At 48.5% G+C, this 16,879-nt stretch overlaps 12 protein-coding genes across 12 annotated transcripts in view; 6 read left to right on the forward strand and 6 right to left on the reverse strand.

Moving 5' to 3' along the window:
- Nucleotides 1–85: 85 nt before the first annotated feature.
- Nucleotides 86–784, forward strand: FPRO_13884 (uncharacterized protein; the record flags this gene model as incomplete). Its single annotated transcript, XM_031218849.1, has 1 exon — nt 86–784. The coding sequence occupies one exon, from the start codon at nt 86–88 to the stop codon at nt 782–784; it is 699 nt and encodes a 232-aa protein (XP_031084666.1).
- Nucleotides 785–979: 195 nt separating this feature from the next.
- FPRO_13885 (uncharacterized protein) lies at nt 980–2,091 on the reverse strand (the record flags this gene model as incomplete). The annotated part of the gene is made up of 3 exons (XM_031218850.1): nt 980–1,057; nt 1,107–1,454; nt 1,501–2,091. The coding sequence occupies 3 exons, from the start codon at nt 2,089–2,091 to the stop codon at nt 980–982; spliced, it is 1,017 nt and encodes a 338-aa protein (XP_031084667.1).
- A 397-nt stretch (nt 2,092–2,488) lies between these two features.
- FPRO_13886 (methyltransferase) lies at nt 2,489–3,735 on the forward strand (the record flags this gene model as incomplete). The annotated part of the gene is made up of 3 exons (XM_031218851.1): nt 2,489–2,656; nt 2,711–3,448; nt 3,496–3,735. The coding sequence occupies 3 exons, from the start codon at nt 2,489–2,491 to the stop codon at nt 3,733–3,735; spliced, it is 1,146 nt and encodes a 381-aa protein (XP_031084668.1).
- A 377-nt stretch (nt 3,736–4,112) lies between these two features.
- Nucleotides 4,113–5,292, reverse strand: FPRO_13887 (uncharacterized protein; the record flags this gene model as incomplete). The annotated part of the gene is made up of 2 exons (XM_031218852.1): nt 4,113–4,312; nt 4,359–5,292. 2 exons carry the CDS (start codon nt 5,290–5,292, stop codon nt 4,113–4,115), a joined length of 1,134 nt encoding a protein of 377 aa, XP_031084669.1.
- Nucleotides 5,293–5,770: 478 nt separating this feature from the next.
- Nucleotides 5,771–7,705, forward strand: FPRO_13888 (uncharacterized protein; the record flags this gene model as incomplete). The annotated part of the gene is made up of 8 exons (XM_031218853.1): nt 5,771–6,073; nt 6,118–6,219; nt 6,268–6,348; nt 6,399–6,661; nt 6,709–6,776; nt 6,825–7,053; nt 7,112–7,336; nt 7,381–7,705. The coding sequence occupies 8 exons, from the start codon at nt 5,771–5,773 to the stop codon at nt 7,703–7,705; spliced, it is 1,596 nt and encodes a 531-aa protein (XP_031084670.1).
- Nucleotides 7,706–7,821: 116 nt separating this feature from the next.
- On the reverse strand, nt 7,822–8,373 carry FPRO_13889 (uncharacterized protein; the record flags this gene model as incomplete). The annotated part of the gene is made up of 1 exon (XM_031218854.1): nt 7,822–8,373. One exon carries the CDS (start codon nt 8,371–8,373, stop codon nt 7,822–7,824), a length of 552 nt encoding a protein of 183 aa, XP_031084671.1.
- Nucleotides 8,374–9,003: 630 nt separating this feature from the next.
- FPRO_13890 (uncharacterized protein) lies at nt 9,004–10,293 on the forward strand (the record flags this gene model as incomplete). Its single annotated transcript, XM_031218855.1, has 1 exon — nt 9,004–10,293. The coding sequence occupies one exon, from the start codon at nt 9,004–9,006 to the stop codon at nt 10,291–10,293; it is 1,290 nt and encodes a 429-aa protein (XP_031084672.1).
- Nucleotides 10,294–10,320: 27 nt separating this feature from the next.
- On the reverse strand, nt 10,321–11,685 carry FPRO_13891 (uncharacterized protein; the record flags this gene model as incomplete). The annotated part of the gene is made up of 1 exon (XM_031218856.1): nt 10,321–11,685. The coding sequence occupies one exon, from the start codon at nt 11,683–11,685 to the stop codon at nt 10,321–10,323; it is 1,365 nt and encodes a 454-aa protein (XP_031084673.1).
- A 383-nt stretch (nt 11,686–12,068) lies between these two features.
- Nucleotides 12,069–13,110, forward strand: FPRO_13892 (uncharacterized protein; the record flags this gene model as incomplete). The annotated part of the gene is made up of 3 exons (XM_031218857.1): nt 12,069–12,620; nt 12,674–12,893; nt 12,941–13,110. The coding sequence occupies 3 exons, from the start codon at nt 12,069–12,071 to the stop codon at nt 13,108–13,110; spliced, it is 942 nt and encodes a 313-aa protein (XP_031084674.1).
- A 109-nt stretch (nt 13,111–13,219) lies between these two features.
- On the reverse strand, nt 13,220–14,089 carry FPRO_13893 (uncharacterized protein; the record flags this gene model as incomplete). The annotated part of the gene is made up of 4 exons (XM_031218858.1): nt 13,220–13,316; nt 13,375–13,817; nt 13,871–13,997; nt 14,046–14,089. 4 exons carry the CDS (start codon nt 14,087–14,089, stop codon nt 13,220–13,222), a joined length of 711 nt encoding a protein of 236 aa, XP_031084675.1.
- Nucleotides 14,090–15,907: 1,818 nt separating this feature from the next.
- FPRO_13894 (uncharacterized protein) lies at nt 15,908–16,600 on the forward strand (the record flags this gene model as incomplete). The annotated part of the gene is made up of 1 exon (XM_031218860.1): nt 15,908–16,600. One exon carries the CDS (start codon nt 15,908–15,910, stop codon nt 16,598–16,600), a length of 693 nt encoding a protein of 230 aa, XP_031084676.1.
- Nucleotides 16,601–16,761: 161 nt separating this feature from the next.
- FPRO_13895 (uncharacterized protein) overlaps nt 16,762–16,879 on the reverse strand; it is a gene marked incomplete at both ends in the record, with an annotated part of 1,412 nt that continues 1,294 nt past the window's right edge. The window contains one exon of the mRNA XM_031218861.1: nt 16,762–16,878. Coding sequence (XP_031084677.1) covers nt 16,762–16,878 — 117 coding nt within the window. The remainder of the gene's footprint in view (nt 16,879) is intronic.

Genomic DNA, 16,879 nt, shown 5'->3' on the forward strand with positions numbered 1-16,879 from the left:
CCCTCATCTCTAAATGCTTCTTTACAATTCTTTGCCTCACTTCCATCATAGAAAGAGAAAGAATCCAGCAAAACAGCCAGCGAAGATGCGCGTACTAGGTCTTCTCGGTGGCACAACTTACAACGCAACCCTCCTCTACTACAAGCAAATAAACGCATATGTCCAAAACCGTCTCGGCGGCGGCCACTCCTCCAAACTCCTCCTCCACTCCTTCGACCACGCTGAGCTCTTTAGTTTCTTCCAAGCAGGCAACTACAACGAAGTATCTCGCCAAATCTGCACCGCAGCAAATAGTCTCAAGTCCATTGGCGCAGAAGCCATCGTTCTCTGCGTAAACACGAATCATCGCTGGGCAGAAGATGTTGAAAACGCAACGGGCATTCCACTGCTCCATATCATTGACTTTACGGGAGATGCGATTGTTAAAAAAGGGTTGAAGAAAGTTGCGTTGTTGGGGACAAAGATTAGCATGGAGCAGGACTTTTTGAAGGGTAGGTTGGAGAGAAGGTTTGGGGTTGAAGTCCTTGTTCCGAAGGGGGAGGAGAGTAGGAAGAGGATGGATCGTGTGATTTTCGAAGAGCTTTCGTGTAATAAGGTATTGCCTCAGTCAAGGGACTTTTACCTGGGTCAGATCAGGGACTTGTATGGGAGGGGCGCTGAAGGGGTTATTTTGGGCTGTACAGAGTTGCAGATGATACTGAAGCCTGGGGACGTTGACATGCCCATGTTTGATACCGTCGAGTTACATGCGAAAGGCGCTGCAAAATGGCAGCTGGAGGAATAACAGTGATCATGACTGCTTGATCATCTGATATAATATGGCGAATTTCTGCTTGATCAAAATAGGAAAATTGAAAAGGATACTCATAGTTCTCATATTTATTCATCATGCTTTCGGCCGTAATGTAGTCTACTCTAAAAAGCTTCCCTGCAATATGTCTTGCGCTAATAATTACCGTGCCTAGATATCTTGGAGCTCTTATTTGTTAAGAATAGCAGACCAGTCGTACTTCTTTGCCCATTCCTCCCAGCTCGTCATGGGGCAGTCAATACCAGCCTGTCAAGTCAGCAGTTTTCCAAACTCTCAGAACAAAACAAACACATACCTCTCGGATATCCTTCGCCTTGAGCAGCTTCATGCCGCCATCGTATCCAGGATCAGAAGTGTACGAAAACATATAGCCTGTCTCGATGCCCGCGTCGCGATCGGGTGTAGCAGCTGTCATCTCGTCTGGCGTCACCTGGCGGTACTTGACGGGGACGTTGTTGATGCGTCCCCAAGTCTCGATCCACTCTGGCCATGTGCAGGTTGTGCCTTCCGCCATGTAGGCTTTGCCAGGGGGCATTTGGTACACGGCATAGGTAAAGTTGCCTAGGTCTCCTACTGGGTCGAGGTGAGGAACGAGACTGTCGGGAGAGGTCGTGAAGGACATTTCAAAGGTTCCATCAGGGAGCTACTTCTTATCAGTGCCAGTCCATATTAAGCGTGGATAAACCTACCTTGTTCATGTAAGAATCGGGTAGAATGTTGAAGCTCGTGTAGAAGTACCCCGTGTGAATGCACGACATCTTGGCGGCAAGCTCAGGATACTTCTCATCAACATACGCTGGAAAAACATCCGCCTTGCCATCAAAATGATACAACTCCTTGAACTTGCCTCCACTGCACTTCTCAGCCTGACTCAGCGTCGAGACCAAAAACCCATTATCATCAAGGCTATCAACCACTGTAGCAGCCGCGTCGACAATATTCTTGCCCTGCTGCACCTCAACATTATACGCAAACTTGCGACAAGAAATACCCTCCTTGGCAGCCTGCTCCCGACAATCCGGTCGGAAAAACGGCTCCCAGTAGTTCGTCACGCTGAAGATGACGTTCGCTCCCGCAAAGGCACTCTTGAGAGTCGAGACGTCATTGAGATCGACAGCCACGACTTCGGCTCCTGCCGATGACAGGGCCTGGGCGGAGGGTGAGGCGGTGTTGCGGGTCAAGCCACGCACTTTGAAGCCCGCCTCGAGAAAGCGACGGGCGACGGAGCCGCCCTGGTTGCCTGTGGCGCCAACCACGCAGATGAGTTTATCGTTGGCCATTGCTTTTGTTTGTTTGTCTTGTTGGTTCTGCAATGGAAAGAGGAGAAAGGGGAGAAATTCGGTGAGGGTTTATTTCCTTAGCCGACTTGGCTTTAGTTGGTGCTGCTTGAGTCTGGGCCCCCCTCTAAAAGACGGAGATGCATTCCTAGATCGATGTGACTAAACCCAATCGAGCCCGTCCTCGCGTGTTTCCCCCATCGTACCACGGCCCTGGAATTCCCAATTTTCTCTCTTCTCTCTCTCTTTCTTCCGTGTGTCCCGCGCCTTTTCCCCACGTGGCTGATTATCTTTTCCCTCCCTCATACTCCGCTCGAAGCTTGACATGACTACGGTTTCACATTCCTAATAGTGCTTATTTGAGCCAGCTCTGCTGCTATACTTACCTTACCTTACCACTATGGGTTCTGAACACGATTCCAAACCAAAGACTTCTTCGTCGCCCATAGCGTCAGGGTCTCCTCCACCCGTTACCACTCTGTCGGGTCAAGATCCTGGCGAGACGCGCCGATCGCCCGCAGATGACGAGGACCAACAGCCAGAAGAGCATGCGCCGCTCCAGGTCGATGTACGCTCTGACTCATTGACATTTAACTTAATTTATCGTATTGATCATTTTTAGGAAGATGAAATAGCCGGCGATGATGCAGACTCTACTTACGGCTCTGACCGAGGCTCAGTCTACACTGCTTCCGCCACGTCATCAATCTACAACTACCAGTATGAAAATGGCCGTCGCTACCATGCTTTTCGCGAGGGCCAATATGTCCTTCCAAACGATGACCAGGAGCAACAACGTCTAGATCTCCAGCATCACATCTGGCGCTTGCTCCTCGGCGGCTCCTTGCACACCGCGCCGTTACCTAACCCAGACTCACCCGAGGAATACCGCATCCTGGATCTCGGCTGCGGCACTGGCATCTGGGCCATAGAAATGGCAGACGAGTACCCCAATGCAACAGTCGCAGGCGTAGACCTCTCTCCGATCCAGCCGGACTGGGTACCCGGTAACTGCATGTTTCACGTCGACGACTACGAAGATGAGTGGACGTACCGCGAGAGTGAGAGGTTTGACTACATCCATGGCCGTGCGCTCAGCGGCACGAGCGCAGATTGGATGAGGTTTTACAAGCAGGCGCTTAATCATCTGAAGCCAGGCGGGTACATGGAGATGCAAGAGTATGATGCGTGGATCTTCAGCGACGACGATAGTTGTGATAGGGCGCCGTGGACGATGGAGTGGGTTAATAAGCTTGATGAGGCGAGTAAGATGTTTGGGAAGCAGATCAATGTGGCCAAGTATCATAAGCAGTGGATGATTGATGCTGGGTTCGAAGATGTCGTTGAGAGAGTTTACAGAGTAAGGTTTCATCTCACCGTTACATCGCCGGTTACTGACTTTGGTAGATACCCATTGGTCCCTGGGCGAAAGACCCGACGCTGAAGGAGCTGGGAAAGTTTGAGCTGACGCATATGCAAATGTCGGTTGAGTCGCATACACCAGCTTTGTTCACACGCGTGTGGAATTATTCTCATGATCAGGTCATGGTGTTGATGGAGGGTGTGAAGAGGGAGTTTCGAAGCCGTGAGTTGAGATTGATTACGAGTTATCGATTCATCACTGGGCGAAAGCCAGCAGAGGCTTAGTTATGGGAAGATGTGCTGGTTGCATCGAGCATGGAAAGAGCTTTTAGATTACGAAGCATGGATAGCTAAGCGGGCGTTTGGATATAGGAGGAAATTGACTTGCCTTAAATGACTTGGACGGTATGAGCCTCTGTGTATAACTATGGGATGACTGCTGTCTATGATGTTAAGCTTCAAGCTGCGAACACAAATGAGCTTAACCCTATAGGCAGCAGTTAACTACATAGTTATAGACAAAGGCTCAACCCCTCCAAGTCATTGAACTTTGTTGTTTTATTGCTACGAGACCTGAGGACTAGCAGTGACCTGGACTATCGACAATGGTCTTGTAGTAATCTTTGAGCCAAGAATCCAATTTGATCTTGACCAATTTTCCCTTAGAGCTCAGAAGGTTGATCAAGAGCGTGAGATATCAACTTCTTGTACCCTTCGACAGCCTGTTCCAAATCCGAAACCTTCAAGTGCTCATGCGCAGAGTGCGCCTCAAGAATCGAGCCAGGTCCGTACAGATATCTTTTATGTCTCCCCTTTAGTCTCGGGATATCTGTTCCGTAGTTCAAGACTACAGTCTCAAAGCCTATCCGATCTCAGTTACAGTTTCATAGCATTGGATTCTGACTTACCGTCAACATCGTAGTCTGTAGGCACTGGTCCGATACCATACGAGAACTCAACAACAAGACTCGGATCACTCTCCTCAACTACCCGACGAATCAAGTCCTTGATACCCTCTGGAGTTCCACCGGCGACTCTGACTCCTCCGGTGGCATAAGCGTTCGCCGGGATAACATTACCAGCAACACCACCTTCAATCCTACCCACGTTGAGAGTAGTGTTCCCAAACTCTTTACTCCCAGGTAACTCAACCTTCTGAAGAGCCGCTAATCCACGAACAAGGCTGTCAATCGCATTGCTTCCCGTCTCAGGGTATCCAGAATGACCAGCCTTTCCATTGGCTTTGATGGTGAAACCCAATCCACCTTTATGACCTCGAGCAAGTTTGAGCTCTGTTGGTTCACCAAAGATGACGGACTCCCAGGATAGACCTAGATCATTGACATTGCCCATTCCGGGTCCGCCCGTCTCTTCGCCCACCACGAACAAAAGGGCGACATCGCCTCCACTGATTTCTTTCTTCTCAAATAGCTCTTCAACAGCAATGATCTGTGCCGCGACACTGCCCTTTGCATCGACTGTTCCTCGACCCCAGATCTCATCACCCCGTCTTTCATAGGGCCAGAACGGGGGAACAGTGTCAATATGAGACGTCACGAGAACTCTTGTGCTTCTCGTGCTATTGTAGTACGCCAAGATATTATCGCGATTCTTGGCGACTGGTTGGGTCTCAACAGTGAAACCTGCATCCTGGAGGTATGTTTTGAGAAAGTCGGTGACGTGTTTCTCTGAACCGGTGATTGAAGGACGTTCGACGAGTGACTTGTGAAGATCGAGAAGAGGTGACGACGTTAGTGATTCATGAGAGAAGGGGAATTGGACACTTCCAATGTTGAACGCCGTCGCCGCAGCGGCAGTCATGAGAATGGTGTTGAGCTTCATCGTCGATAACAGCCTGCAGATAACAAAGAGGGGTAAAAGATATGAACCCATCCAAACTGGGCCCCGTGTATCTTGATATAACGTTGATCGTCACAGATTGATAAGCAATCTCGAAAAGCCAATCAATTTCTTTTTTATCGTTGCGTAGATGTCACCATTGACGGGCAGTATTTCCTCATCTGCCAAAAGCGGGGAGACCCAAGGTCGGATACTACATCGAACCCGAGATGGCAACACCTTTTATAGAAATACTCGCATAAGTTTTCGGAGTAGCATCATTTCTTAGATAGCCTTGGAGATAACCGCTGGGTGTAACGGGTTGCGCGATTATATCCCCCACGCACGCCAAGATGAGGAATGCCGATCGCGGAATGTCGACATATCGCGGGGTGAGGAGCAGGAAACATAAGCCAAGAGTTAAAACTCCGTCGAAATACCTTGATAGATTTTGTGAAGCTAAGAGACGATAATCACGAAAATGGCTTCTTCTGGTATCTCTAAAGGCCATGGAGCCTTGGATGAGAAGACTCATCATGTTATTCCCGACTCTTCATCTGGCGAACCGCCAGTCAAGCAACACTACAACACCGTCACCCGCGGAGAGTCTGTCCCCAATTCAGGTGATATAGACGATAACATTGTCGGTTATGATGGAACGCTTATGGGAGCGCGGACTAGGTTGAGTAGTCAGCAAGAGAAGAAGTTGCTGCGACGAATTGATTGGCATCTCATTCCTTTGCTTTCGGTCATGTATATGGTCAAGTCAATTGATGCTTCCAACGTGAGTGCAGTACTATCTGTGGTATTGCGGGGCTAACGTAGCAGGTTTCGAATGCGCGAATCATGGATCGTGGAACGCCGAGGAATATCATGACAGAGCTGAATATCTCAGCTGATGACTACAACTTTGTCACTATGGCATACTACGTCTGTCTACAAGCCCAAATCGTATCGCTATCACTAATTAGCTTTCAGATCCCGTATATCCTAGCAGAGACACCTTCAAACTTATTGGTAAAGCGACTCAAGCCATCTGTTTGGCAAGCAAGAATCATGGTTGGTCTCTCCATCTTGTCACTGGTCCACCCGTCTCACTGTCTGAAAAGATATCCTGGGGCATAGTTCTCGTCTGTCACGCTGCAGTGACGAATGCAGCTGGCTTGTATACAGTCCGCGCTCTTCTTGGTCTCTTCGAGGCAGGACTCTGGCCTGGTATGCTTCTGCAGTTATGCTACTGGTATCGCCCTGATGAAATGGCATCGCGTATCGTTCTTGTCACTATCCTCGGCAACTTCAGTGCTGTCGTTAGCGGTGTTCTTGCCTTTGCATTCAACGGTGTCCATGCGCAGGGCTTGTCGGGATGGAAATGGTATGCACCCAACAACATGTCTCTGGCTAGACTGACTGAACTCTCAGGCTAATATTAACAGAGGGAGTATTCACTATACTCCTTGGTATCTATGCGTATATCTTCATGCCTGACTGTGAGTTCACACCACTGATAAAACGCTACATACTGACATTGGAAACAGTCCCGGATACAGCCCGTTGGATGTCCGAAGAAGAGAAGGCATTTGTCCAAGCTCGACTTCCCATCAACGCTCCCAGAGCCGCAGAGAAGGATTTCGACTGGCAAGAATTCTGGACTACTCTCAAAGATCACAAGCTCTGGCTGTTTCTTCTCTGCTGGGCATTTTATACCATTGGAACGACGGGGCTTAACTTTTATCAGCCGACGGTCATTGCGAACTTGGGATTCACGTAAGTCTAGACAAAGGTGTTTAGAGGAGCATGTAAAGCTGACATTGGTTCGTCACAGTGGTATCGCGGAAGCCCAGCTGCTTAACATCCCTCCAGCTATCTTTGCCTGTGTGCTCACCATAGTATTCGGATGGGTTGCGAACACCGGTCGTTTCCCTTTACCTCTGATTCCCTTGAGCTTCATGATAATCATAGAAGCTTGTTACGTTGTGTTGTACACCTTCCCCAACACAGGCGGTGTGTATGCAGCTACTGTAATAGCAGGAGGTTTCTCAATTGCCTGGTAAGTCAAACCAAACCCCTCTTCAACATCTGCTAACAGACAAGGTACACAATGATGTGGCCATGGAGAGTCCAAACCACAGACGGAGCGACCGGTTCAGCCTTTGCCATTGCATTTGCCAATAGCTACGGCCAGATTGGAGGTGCAGTCGGATCACAACTGTTCAATTCCCGCTTTGCACCGAGGTATACTACGTCTTTTGGGATCGCGATGGGATTTATTGGTATGGCTATTATCATGAACGTTATCACTTGGTCGTTCACTTGGAAAGTTGATGTTGCGACAAGGCGGCTTAAGAGGGCGAGATATGCTGCTGCGAAGAGAAATGAGGCTATTTTGGATGATGTTGATATTCACGCCAAGACTTAGGCTCCGATATCGACATGTCCCGCTTCATCTCTGTTCAAGAGTGGCACTATCAAGGAAGCTAGATTGCAACCATGAGTTTATTAGCCTGTTTATACATACCACTCTAACTCTCATCATTAGACAAGACTTTTCTCAAACACCCTGTACTCCGTCGGTCCAGCAAGTAAGTTCACCAAATCAGGATAATCATCTGCAAAATCCCCCAACTTCACAAGCTTATACCCCATCCTCGTATACCACCCAAGCAGCCTCGCCTTTCCTTCGTGATGAAATGTCATCGGCACAAGAATTTCCAGCTGCATTGTCGTACACCCTCTTCGTCTGCATTCATCCTCCGCAAAGACCGCTAGTTGTCGCCCTGCGCCAGTGCCTTGGTACTGTGGATCGAGTGCCAGCATGCCGAACTCTCCGAGGGTGGATGTTATGAGTTTGATGAAAACGCAGCCGATGGGCTCATCATTTGGTTGCAGGTACGCTACCGCGAGTTGACCGGTGCTTAGAAATTTGGTGATCTCGGCGGTGGTTGTTCGTTGGTATGATGGAATGAAGATATCTGACTCGGCCTTCATGTAGGCCGTGTTGACGATATCAGTTAGGGTTGAGACGAGGGTTTTATCCTCCGCATCGGAAGTTGGGGGTATTTTGACGACGATTTGCGGCTTCGTCATGTTGGATTTTGAAGTTGATTGTAACGCCTGTCCGATAAAGGAGGAATGCCAGAGCTTATAAGGCTTCGGTAGTTGTAGTGAGAACTATAATCTCACATGTCAGACTTTGTCTCACGTAAAACAGCGCAGGTGGAGAATCCCGCTTTGGCGGCCCGTGTGATATTACGCTTTTAGGGAATTCTGTACGGCAAGCTGAGTGCCAGCTCTTTAAAAACAAGACTTCTGATAAATGTTCTGGTCTCTGATAATTCTTGAACACTAATAGAATGACCATACATAACCCCAGAATCGATAGTTCCTCTGGCACTACTACTGTTCCTTACATAACAATTAGCGCTTGGCCCATACCCAAGATAGCAGACATCCAGACTCCAAATTCCTGAGATTGGATCAATTGAGAAATATGACCAGATGAAGAGCTCAAGATATATGTAGATGCTTTCTATTTTTCTTGCTTCACGTCTGTCTGGGATAGTCGGATCTATGAGATCAATGGTTTCTAATATGTCTCTCTGGTGGGCGATCCTTACTGTTTGTATCAGCATGTCAGCATGAGGCAGAGTGACCTGAGGACATATCCGCTACAAATGCTGACCTTCACTTTGCTCTTGCAATATCATCCATGACAAAATGTCTTCTCTAGAATGGCTGCTAGATTTATGCGCCGTCGCAAAACCCACGGGCAGAAATATCGTCACTGACGATACAAGTCTGGAGCATCAGCTCCCACCAAGCGAAGACCCATGGTATTCTGCGCCCGATGGCTGGAGGATTAGACAACCCGGCGACGTCCTCCGCATTCTTTCCGCATCAAACCTCACCAGAATCGTGGATGGCGCCAGAGCTGTATATCACATCCTTTACCGCTCAACAGACTCGCGAGGTCATCCATCCTGGGCTGTCACTACACTCTTCATTCCAACTTCACTTTACCAATCTCCATCCGGAAAAGTAGGGATTCTCTCATATCAGTTCGCGTACAATACATGCAACGTCGACTCCAGCCCTTCATACGCTTTATCTGGAGCGATGGCGAAAAACGAACCAAATCTTGGTATTAAATCAAGTACTTCCTTGATCACTGAGATGCTCTCTTTTGGGTGGATCGTCAACACTCCAGATCACCTTGGACCGAACGCTGCATTTGGTGCAAGTGTACAAGCAGGCCATGCGACTCTCGATGCCTTGCGCGCTGTTCATGACCTTCTTAGGTTGGGGGATAATTCAGGCTTCAGCACTGCCATATGGGGATACAGCGGTGGCTCAATCGCGACGTTCTCCGCGGCTGAGTTACAACCATCCTATGCGCCAGAGCTCAATATTTCAGCAGCTGTTGTCGGCGGTCTTGTGGATGACATATCCGCCGCATTGGACAAGATCAACAAAAGCCCTATCGCTGGTACTCTAATTGCAATTTTGCTAGGAATTACAGCGCAATATCCTCAAGAACGAGCTTACCTAGAGAGCTGTCTTGTCCCGGAGAAGAAGGGCGAGTTTATGTCGGCCGTGAACACCGAAGTTACTCAAAATGTGGGCAAATACTCCGGGCAGGACATTTATTGTTTCTTTAAAGGTGGAGGTGCAGATTTGAGAGCTCCGATTTTACAAGAGCTCTACCATAAGCAAGCAAAACTGGGATACAGAGACACGCCCACGATGCCCATTTTCCTGTACAAGGCCATACAGGATCATTTCTGCACTATAGACCTTACCGATGCGACGGTTGATAGACTCTGTGAGAAAGAAGCGGAGATCACGTTTGAGCGGAATACAGTGGGGGGCCATGTTTCTGAGATTGAGAACGGAAAGCCAAGAGCGTTTGGATTTCTATGGAGTATCTTTGATCAGTCATACAAGTCTCCTGCATCGAAACGGAATGTGGTAGACGTCACGGTTGATGTCTCTTTGCAGAATAAGTGAGACTATGGTCGTCATCTATATCAAATATCATGAAGGTGCAATTCTTCCCTTTTCCACAGGCAAATCCGTCCCCCTCCAAACCCTTACATCCTCTTCAGGTTCACATGTTCTCGCAACCCAATTCTCGACCCTTTCAACCCCCCACATAATAGTAAAGAGATTGATAAGCATCGGATCTACATCCGATGCCTTTGCACTCAGAAACAGACCCTCGCAGTCTAAGCTACATATGAAAAGGGGATCTGCTTTCCGACATGCAGTTGCCCATGAAAAGCAGGTTCTGGCTTCCCAAAGGTCTTTATGAACCGTGAAGTAAATACCGCCGTGGCATTCAGCCCACTTTTGTTTCAGAGTGAGATAGACTCCAATGGTGGATGTTGCCATTAGCCATATCCGACGGACACTCTCTGCCAATACCCAAGAGCGCCACTTCCGAGGTAGTGGATCACCGTCGAAGATAGAGTCCAGAATGATGTCGTTGGCAGAGGCTGCAGCTGCAGAGCTATCGCCACCGTCGCATGGCAGGCCGATATCCGGATCACGAAGAGCGGCTTCCCAGAGTTGACGCGTCCAGGAGAGGAGTGTTTGTATCTGCTGTTCAGCGCTGGCTCGCGCGCTAATAGAGAGTGAGAACAGTGCGAGTACAAGATGGACGAATAGAGCTTGTGTTCGAGAGAGGTGCTCACGAATGCCAAGCGTCGCTTCAGGACCAGGGAGGTCAGGGCAATATGCCTTGAGTAACGAGGCTGCTTTCGAAGCTAGTAATTCATCTATTACCGTCTCATTCGCGGGTGTTTTGGAGTTGTGAAGGATGATACAGGTGAAGGCGTCCTGAATTGCTGGTGGCAGCCCAGCATCGGCGTAGAGCTGGTTGTGTATGAACGGGCTATGCGAATTTGTAACCCACTCTGTGAAGAACTCGCGAATTCCGTGGACATAGTTCATGCAGACAGAGTTGGGAAAGGATGGGGTAGTGAAGGGAATATGTCGAATGGCCCACGCGTCAGGTCTGAGGAAGAAGTCGACAGCATCCTTCTGGCTCGAGATTGTCTCGCTGCTGGTTGCGGGCGAGTCGTCTGGCAGCTCAGCAGCGGGCAGAGCGCCCCAATTACTTAAACTGGCTGCCCACTGATTAAGGTCAATCAAGCCATTGTTTGGTGTTGAGAAGGGCATTTGCATCAGACTCGGTGGCCCAATGCTCAGCCTGTCCTGATTATCTCCGCCATTTTCCGCTCCTGGTGCTGACGAGTGCAGCCTCTTCCGCTTCGTAGGCGGATATCGGCATTCAACATCTCGATCATTACAGCGCCCGCAAATAGGCTGAGCTTTGTCACATTTCCGCTTTCCGTTCGTGCACGCGTAGCATGCTTTGAGCTTTGTCCCAGAGCCCATTGTGATTGTGTTGTTGCGGAAAGATTGCGGGTTTCTGTTGTAGGCTGCTGGGGAGATTTAGGGCGATAAAAAATAACGTTAGCGGCCTTTGTCAGCTGTCAAGCGGAAATTCTGCGGGGTTTGGGTGGAATACCATCCGCGATAAGCTTATCGCTCCGCTATGCGAATCAGAGCAGCAGGCGGGTTTCTGGCGGGTTTTAGTAGATTCGTCCACAGGCTTCCGATATGATAAGATTATGTTATGCTCCTTGTCGTGGCATATAGAACTAGTTAAAGTCTCTTATATAAAATATAAATACCCGATTCTTATAAGTTTTGCATCTACATTATAATTAACATATCACGTCACCATATAAATACCGTACAACAAACAACCTTACAATATGCCTTCCGCAGCAGAGACAAGGCCTGAGGAAAATCCCTGGGAGAATGCCGAGGCACCTACCAACGGCAGCAACCTCATTACCAAAATCCATCGCGAGTCATACAAGGCAATCTCGCCATCTCGTCCTGAGCTCTCCCAGGCCGGCCATACTGTCCTCGTCGCTGGAGCCTCTACTGGAATTGGCTTCAGCATCGCCGAGTCCTTCGCCGCAGCCTCTGCGACTCGTCTCATCATCACCGGTCGACGCAAAGATACCTTGGACAAAGCTGCCGACAAGATCAAGACGAATTACTCCAGCGTTGAAGTCATCCCGATTCTCAACGACTTCGCGGATGAGAATGCCACGCGAGACTTCTGGAAGAAACTCGCAGAAGATGGTGTCTTCGTCGATGTTCTCGTTTTGAGTGCTGCGAAAATGTGGCTGCCCAACACTATTCTTGGACTTGGGTATGAAACCTTCAGGGATGGCCTTGGAGTGAACCTTATTGCTCCGTATTTGTGGACGAGTCTGTTTTATAAGCAGCGAGAAATCGACCCTTCGCGAAAGCTGGTAAGCTATGAGACCTCATGACATATGTTGTTCTGTAGCCTTACACCGAACAGGTTCTCCTCAACTTATCTAGCATTGTAATTCACGATGCCAAGATGTCTGTTCCCGTTCCTCTATACTCAACTACTAAGAGCGCTGGAACAATGATGATGCAGCACATCGCCATGACTATACCCTCCAGTGAGATGCAGGTCATCAGTTTCGAGCCTGGGCTTCACTATACTGAATCGTTCGAGCGTTTCACCGATGAAAATAGTTTCAAGTGGGATGACAGTATGTATTGATCCTCAGAAGTCTTTCCCATACTGACGAAAATGCAGTCAAACTGCCTGGCGATTTTGCTGTTTGGGCAGCGTCTGAAGAAGCCGAGTTTCTCCATGGGCGTTTTATCTGGGCGAAATGGGATGTCGATGAACTCAAGAATGGACCCCTCCGGAAGAAGATCGAAAGTGACGTTTCGCTTTTCAGAGTTGGCGTCAAGGGATACTAAGGCAGAAGTGGTTTATCTAGTGAACTTTGGAAAGTGTTTTGAAGCGTGGGAATCGCTGGCCTGGATAATATGTTGCTAAACTAGAATGAGTGTATTAAAATAGTCTTACTTAACAGTATCCGAACCAGCCAAGACCGTCTGGGTAGTTTTTATCTCCCAGCCTCAGGTCTCCAAGAGGAGTGACGGGTATCACAACACGGGCAGTACTGCAATTGGTAAGGCTCCTCGAACTCAGGAAAGCCTAATAAAAAGACGCGTGTGCACGTTCTGCACTTATATTCCCTGACCCTTTCACATGTCTTATTTGTAAATCGAATAATGTCAGCAGCGATCTCTGGATTATCGCGCATCATTCCACAGAACGCGTCTTGGGTCATCAGCTTGCCGAGCCTCTTGAATGTAATCTCCACAGCAATATCACGTAATCCCCTATCCCCCGATGGCGTAGTTGTATATGCCAGGGCGATTGCATCTGGAAAGCTATCCATCTCCCATCCCGCTTCAATACTAGTGCGATACTTCATCGCAGCGAGTCTCTTCAACGCCTCGATGTCATATTTATCACCGATTTGATACACTTTGGCATGGAACATCATAGCTGATGAGTCGGCGGGGGACTCGTAATCAAAACAGTAGAGGAAAAGTGTCATTGCCTCGACAACAGCGGGGTCGAAATCCATAATTTCTATCACTCGCTCAGAACTCTCCTGTGGCTTGTTAGCTTTGGTTCACTATCACGGAGAAGAGGTGCTTCTCAAACCTTCCACGGCCCATCGAGCTGCTTTTTGAAGTATTCGGAGTGGCAAAAAAGGACAAGACTGTGGACTGCAAAACATCGACCTCCGCATTTAATGACCGCGTCTGAAAGGCTTGTATTGTTGAAATACCTGTTCTGTCAATAACAGGCTCATCGGACTGGTGGTATGGAAACATACTTCTTCAAACATGTGCCAAACTCTTCATGTGGCGGTGACTGCATCTCTGTGCCAGGGGACAGTTGAGTCCGATGTATTCAGGGCAGAATATATGGTTGAAGTCAAGAAAAGAAGAAAGAAATGAGGGGGGGAGGGCAGCGGGACGCTTCTCATTCTTATGTCGAGGCATAATGGTAGGCCTCTCGCAGAAACTTCAGCCACAAGTTCAGGTCGTTGCGGGGTCACTGATCAACTCGACATTTCGTGCGACAAAAAGAACTTCTTCATTGAGAACTAAGCGGACTACCATTTGGCTGAATAGGGTTACTCACCAGTGCTCTGGGAGATGTAAATAAACTGAACTGCCACATAAGCTCTCCAGTAAAAGCAAAGTAATATTCTGTGTTGCCACGAAGGGCATATGGGAGTCGCCCAGGTTCATAGACGCTGCGATTTATAACCAATTTATTCATAAAATCTTCTATATATTTCTCATCCCGTGAATAATCGAATGCGCAACCTCATCTTGACCATTCAATCTGCACTTGTTACTCAGGCTATTGCAATAAATCAATGATCCGCCGTCCGTCCGCTTGCTTAACAACACTGTTTGGATCCTGTCTGAAATAGTAAAGCCATCCCTCGAATGGATACAACGGCTGCGGTGCCCAAGCACAGACCGGACAGAGAACTGATCTTGGACCGTGCAAGAAATTGACATCATCAGGCAGAGAATCTATTCTCATTGTGAACTTAGTCTTGCACATAGAACATCTCAATGTGTAGGTTTCTCCTGCGTCTGATCGAAACGTTATAACCTTCAACTATCGACGAATCAGTGATTGTCTCCCTAATTCTCATACGCGGAACTGGCGAGGTCGGCCAAGAAATCACCATTCATCGATAGACTCTCCTTGAATGGCTTTTCTCCCATTAGATGGCGAAGCTTCCAATAAGACCTATTCATGACGTATCGAGATCACAGTCCTTTACCATGGCCATTTGACGCAAGTTTACTCTTTTTGGTCCTTCATCACATCCGCCGTGTTCCTTCGCGGATCCAAAAAGGAGGTTTGAAGCGATGATCCGTGATTGGGGTTACAGCCGCTGCCTAACGCCTTGGCCGCTGACTGCCGACAAGGCGACAGGCTTCTGTGTAATAGTGAGCGGTACTTGGATAAATCGGCAGATCATCACTTGGCAGCTGTGGTCGCCGCTTATCTGCAATTAAACGGGTGGAGCCCGATGTCCCGAGAGTAAGCTGCCAAGTATGGGGGCCAAGACTTCAGGAGAAGGCTTCGAGAAGATCGTAGAGTAAGCTGTTGCTAACTAGTATGTAAAAGTCTCAGCTTTATACCCGCCAATACAGAAATGGCGCCTTGTTATTGCTATGAAAGAAGGTATCCCGGGCGCAGATGAGCCCGCTATTCACAATCGAAGTTTTGTGAGGTTGATCGGCAACCTCTTGTGTAACCATCATGCTTAGTAACTGTTACTACCTGTTGTTTCAGCTCCCGCCATTGGATCATACCGCTTACTCCTAATTTCGTCTTTATTGTCCGGAGCTGGTTACTGGCTGTTAATGTGGACATTGCTGGACTTGGCGAGCCGGGAAGATGCATGATCATGTTTCGTCTTGTCATGTATCGTGAGAATTCCTCCTCAGCTTCGGTGATCCTGAGTCCTTGGCGGCTTATGGGATGATCTTCACTGTATAGGATAGACAGCTGAGAGAATCGAGTGTCGAATGATGCCTATAAAGCTCAGAGGAGAGCGCCTCGATTCAACCATCCTTCTCAACATCAATCACATTCATTCATTCATTCACTCACTCACTCATTCCGCAGTCCAATCTTTCAAGCTACTCATCAAGATCCTTCATCATGCTCTTTAAAAGCCTCCTGTCCTCTTCCCTTCTACTGGCCGTCGTCCATGCTGGTCCAACCGCTTCTGGCCAAGTTCTCGCCAAGCGCGATGGTTTCCCCGTCTGCGATGACACTTCCCGAACATACGAAGGTCCCTACACCGACGGCGAAGGAACCTACGTGACTTCCGACCGAACCACCCATCCCTATAAGTTCCCCAAGGTCCGCAAATGCTGGTACGACTACTTCGTCCTCGAGACCTCCAAGGAGTATACCCCATGGCAGAAAGCTTCCGGCAACATCTACTGCACCGGCACCCAAGTCTGCACTGCCACCAAGCTCGTCGGCAACGAAGTCTGCCAGGAGCGTTCTGAAAGTGTCAGTGTCAGCGTTGGTGCTGAGATCGAAGGTTTCAGCCTTGGTCTTGACTTCACTACCACCGACACCGAGTCCAAGTGTGTTCAGGCTCAGGACCTGACTGCTTGTACTTGGGATGATGGCGCTTGCCATACTGTTTGGACCCAGCAGGAGGTCATGAGACAGAAGGGATATCGCCGACAGAGATGTAACTGGGGTAATGGAGATGAGACTCAGTGCATGGATAACTGGGAGCAGACTACGCCTTCTGACTTCATCAGCTACGGTTGCGGATCTAAGTGCACTGATACTAATGATTGCGGTAACACTGATGGCAAGCCTTGCTCCAAGTAAGCTTTGAGTGATGGGTTCTGCGGAGGGCTCGAGGGCGATTTTTCTTTCTTCTCATCATCTTGATGTATTCATTTAGTAGATTCGTGGGATGGCTTTTGAACCTTTAGTAGTTTCGGGTAAATAAAGATGGCTAGCTAGAACATAGATACACCTGCAAGCAATCAAATCTTGGATAGCGGCACAATCTGAAGATCATCCCTACTCAAGTCTCTCACACTCTTCTTCCCAGCATTCGCAAGCATATTATCCATATCCGCCAACAAACACTTCAAAACATGC

This window comes from Fusarium proliferatum (genome assembly GCF_900067095.1).
Source record: "Fusarium proliferatum ET1 genome assembly, contig: FPRO_scaffold008, whole genome shotgun sequence".
In the NCBI taxonomy this organism is placed as follows: Eukaryota; Fungi; Ascomycota; class Sordariomycetes; order Hypocreales; family Nectriaceae; genus Fusarium; species Fusarium proliferatum.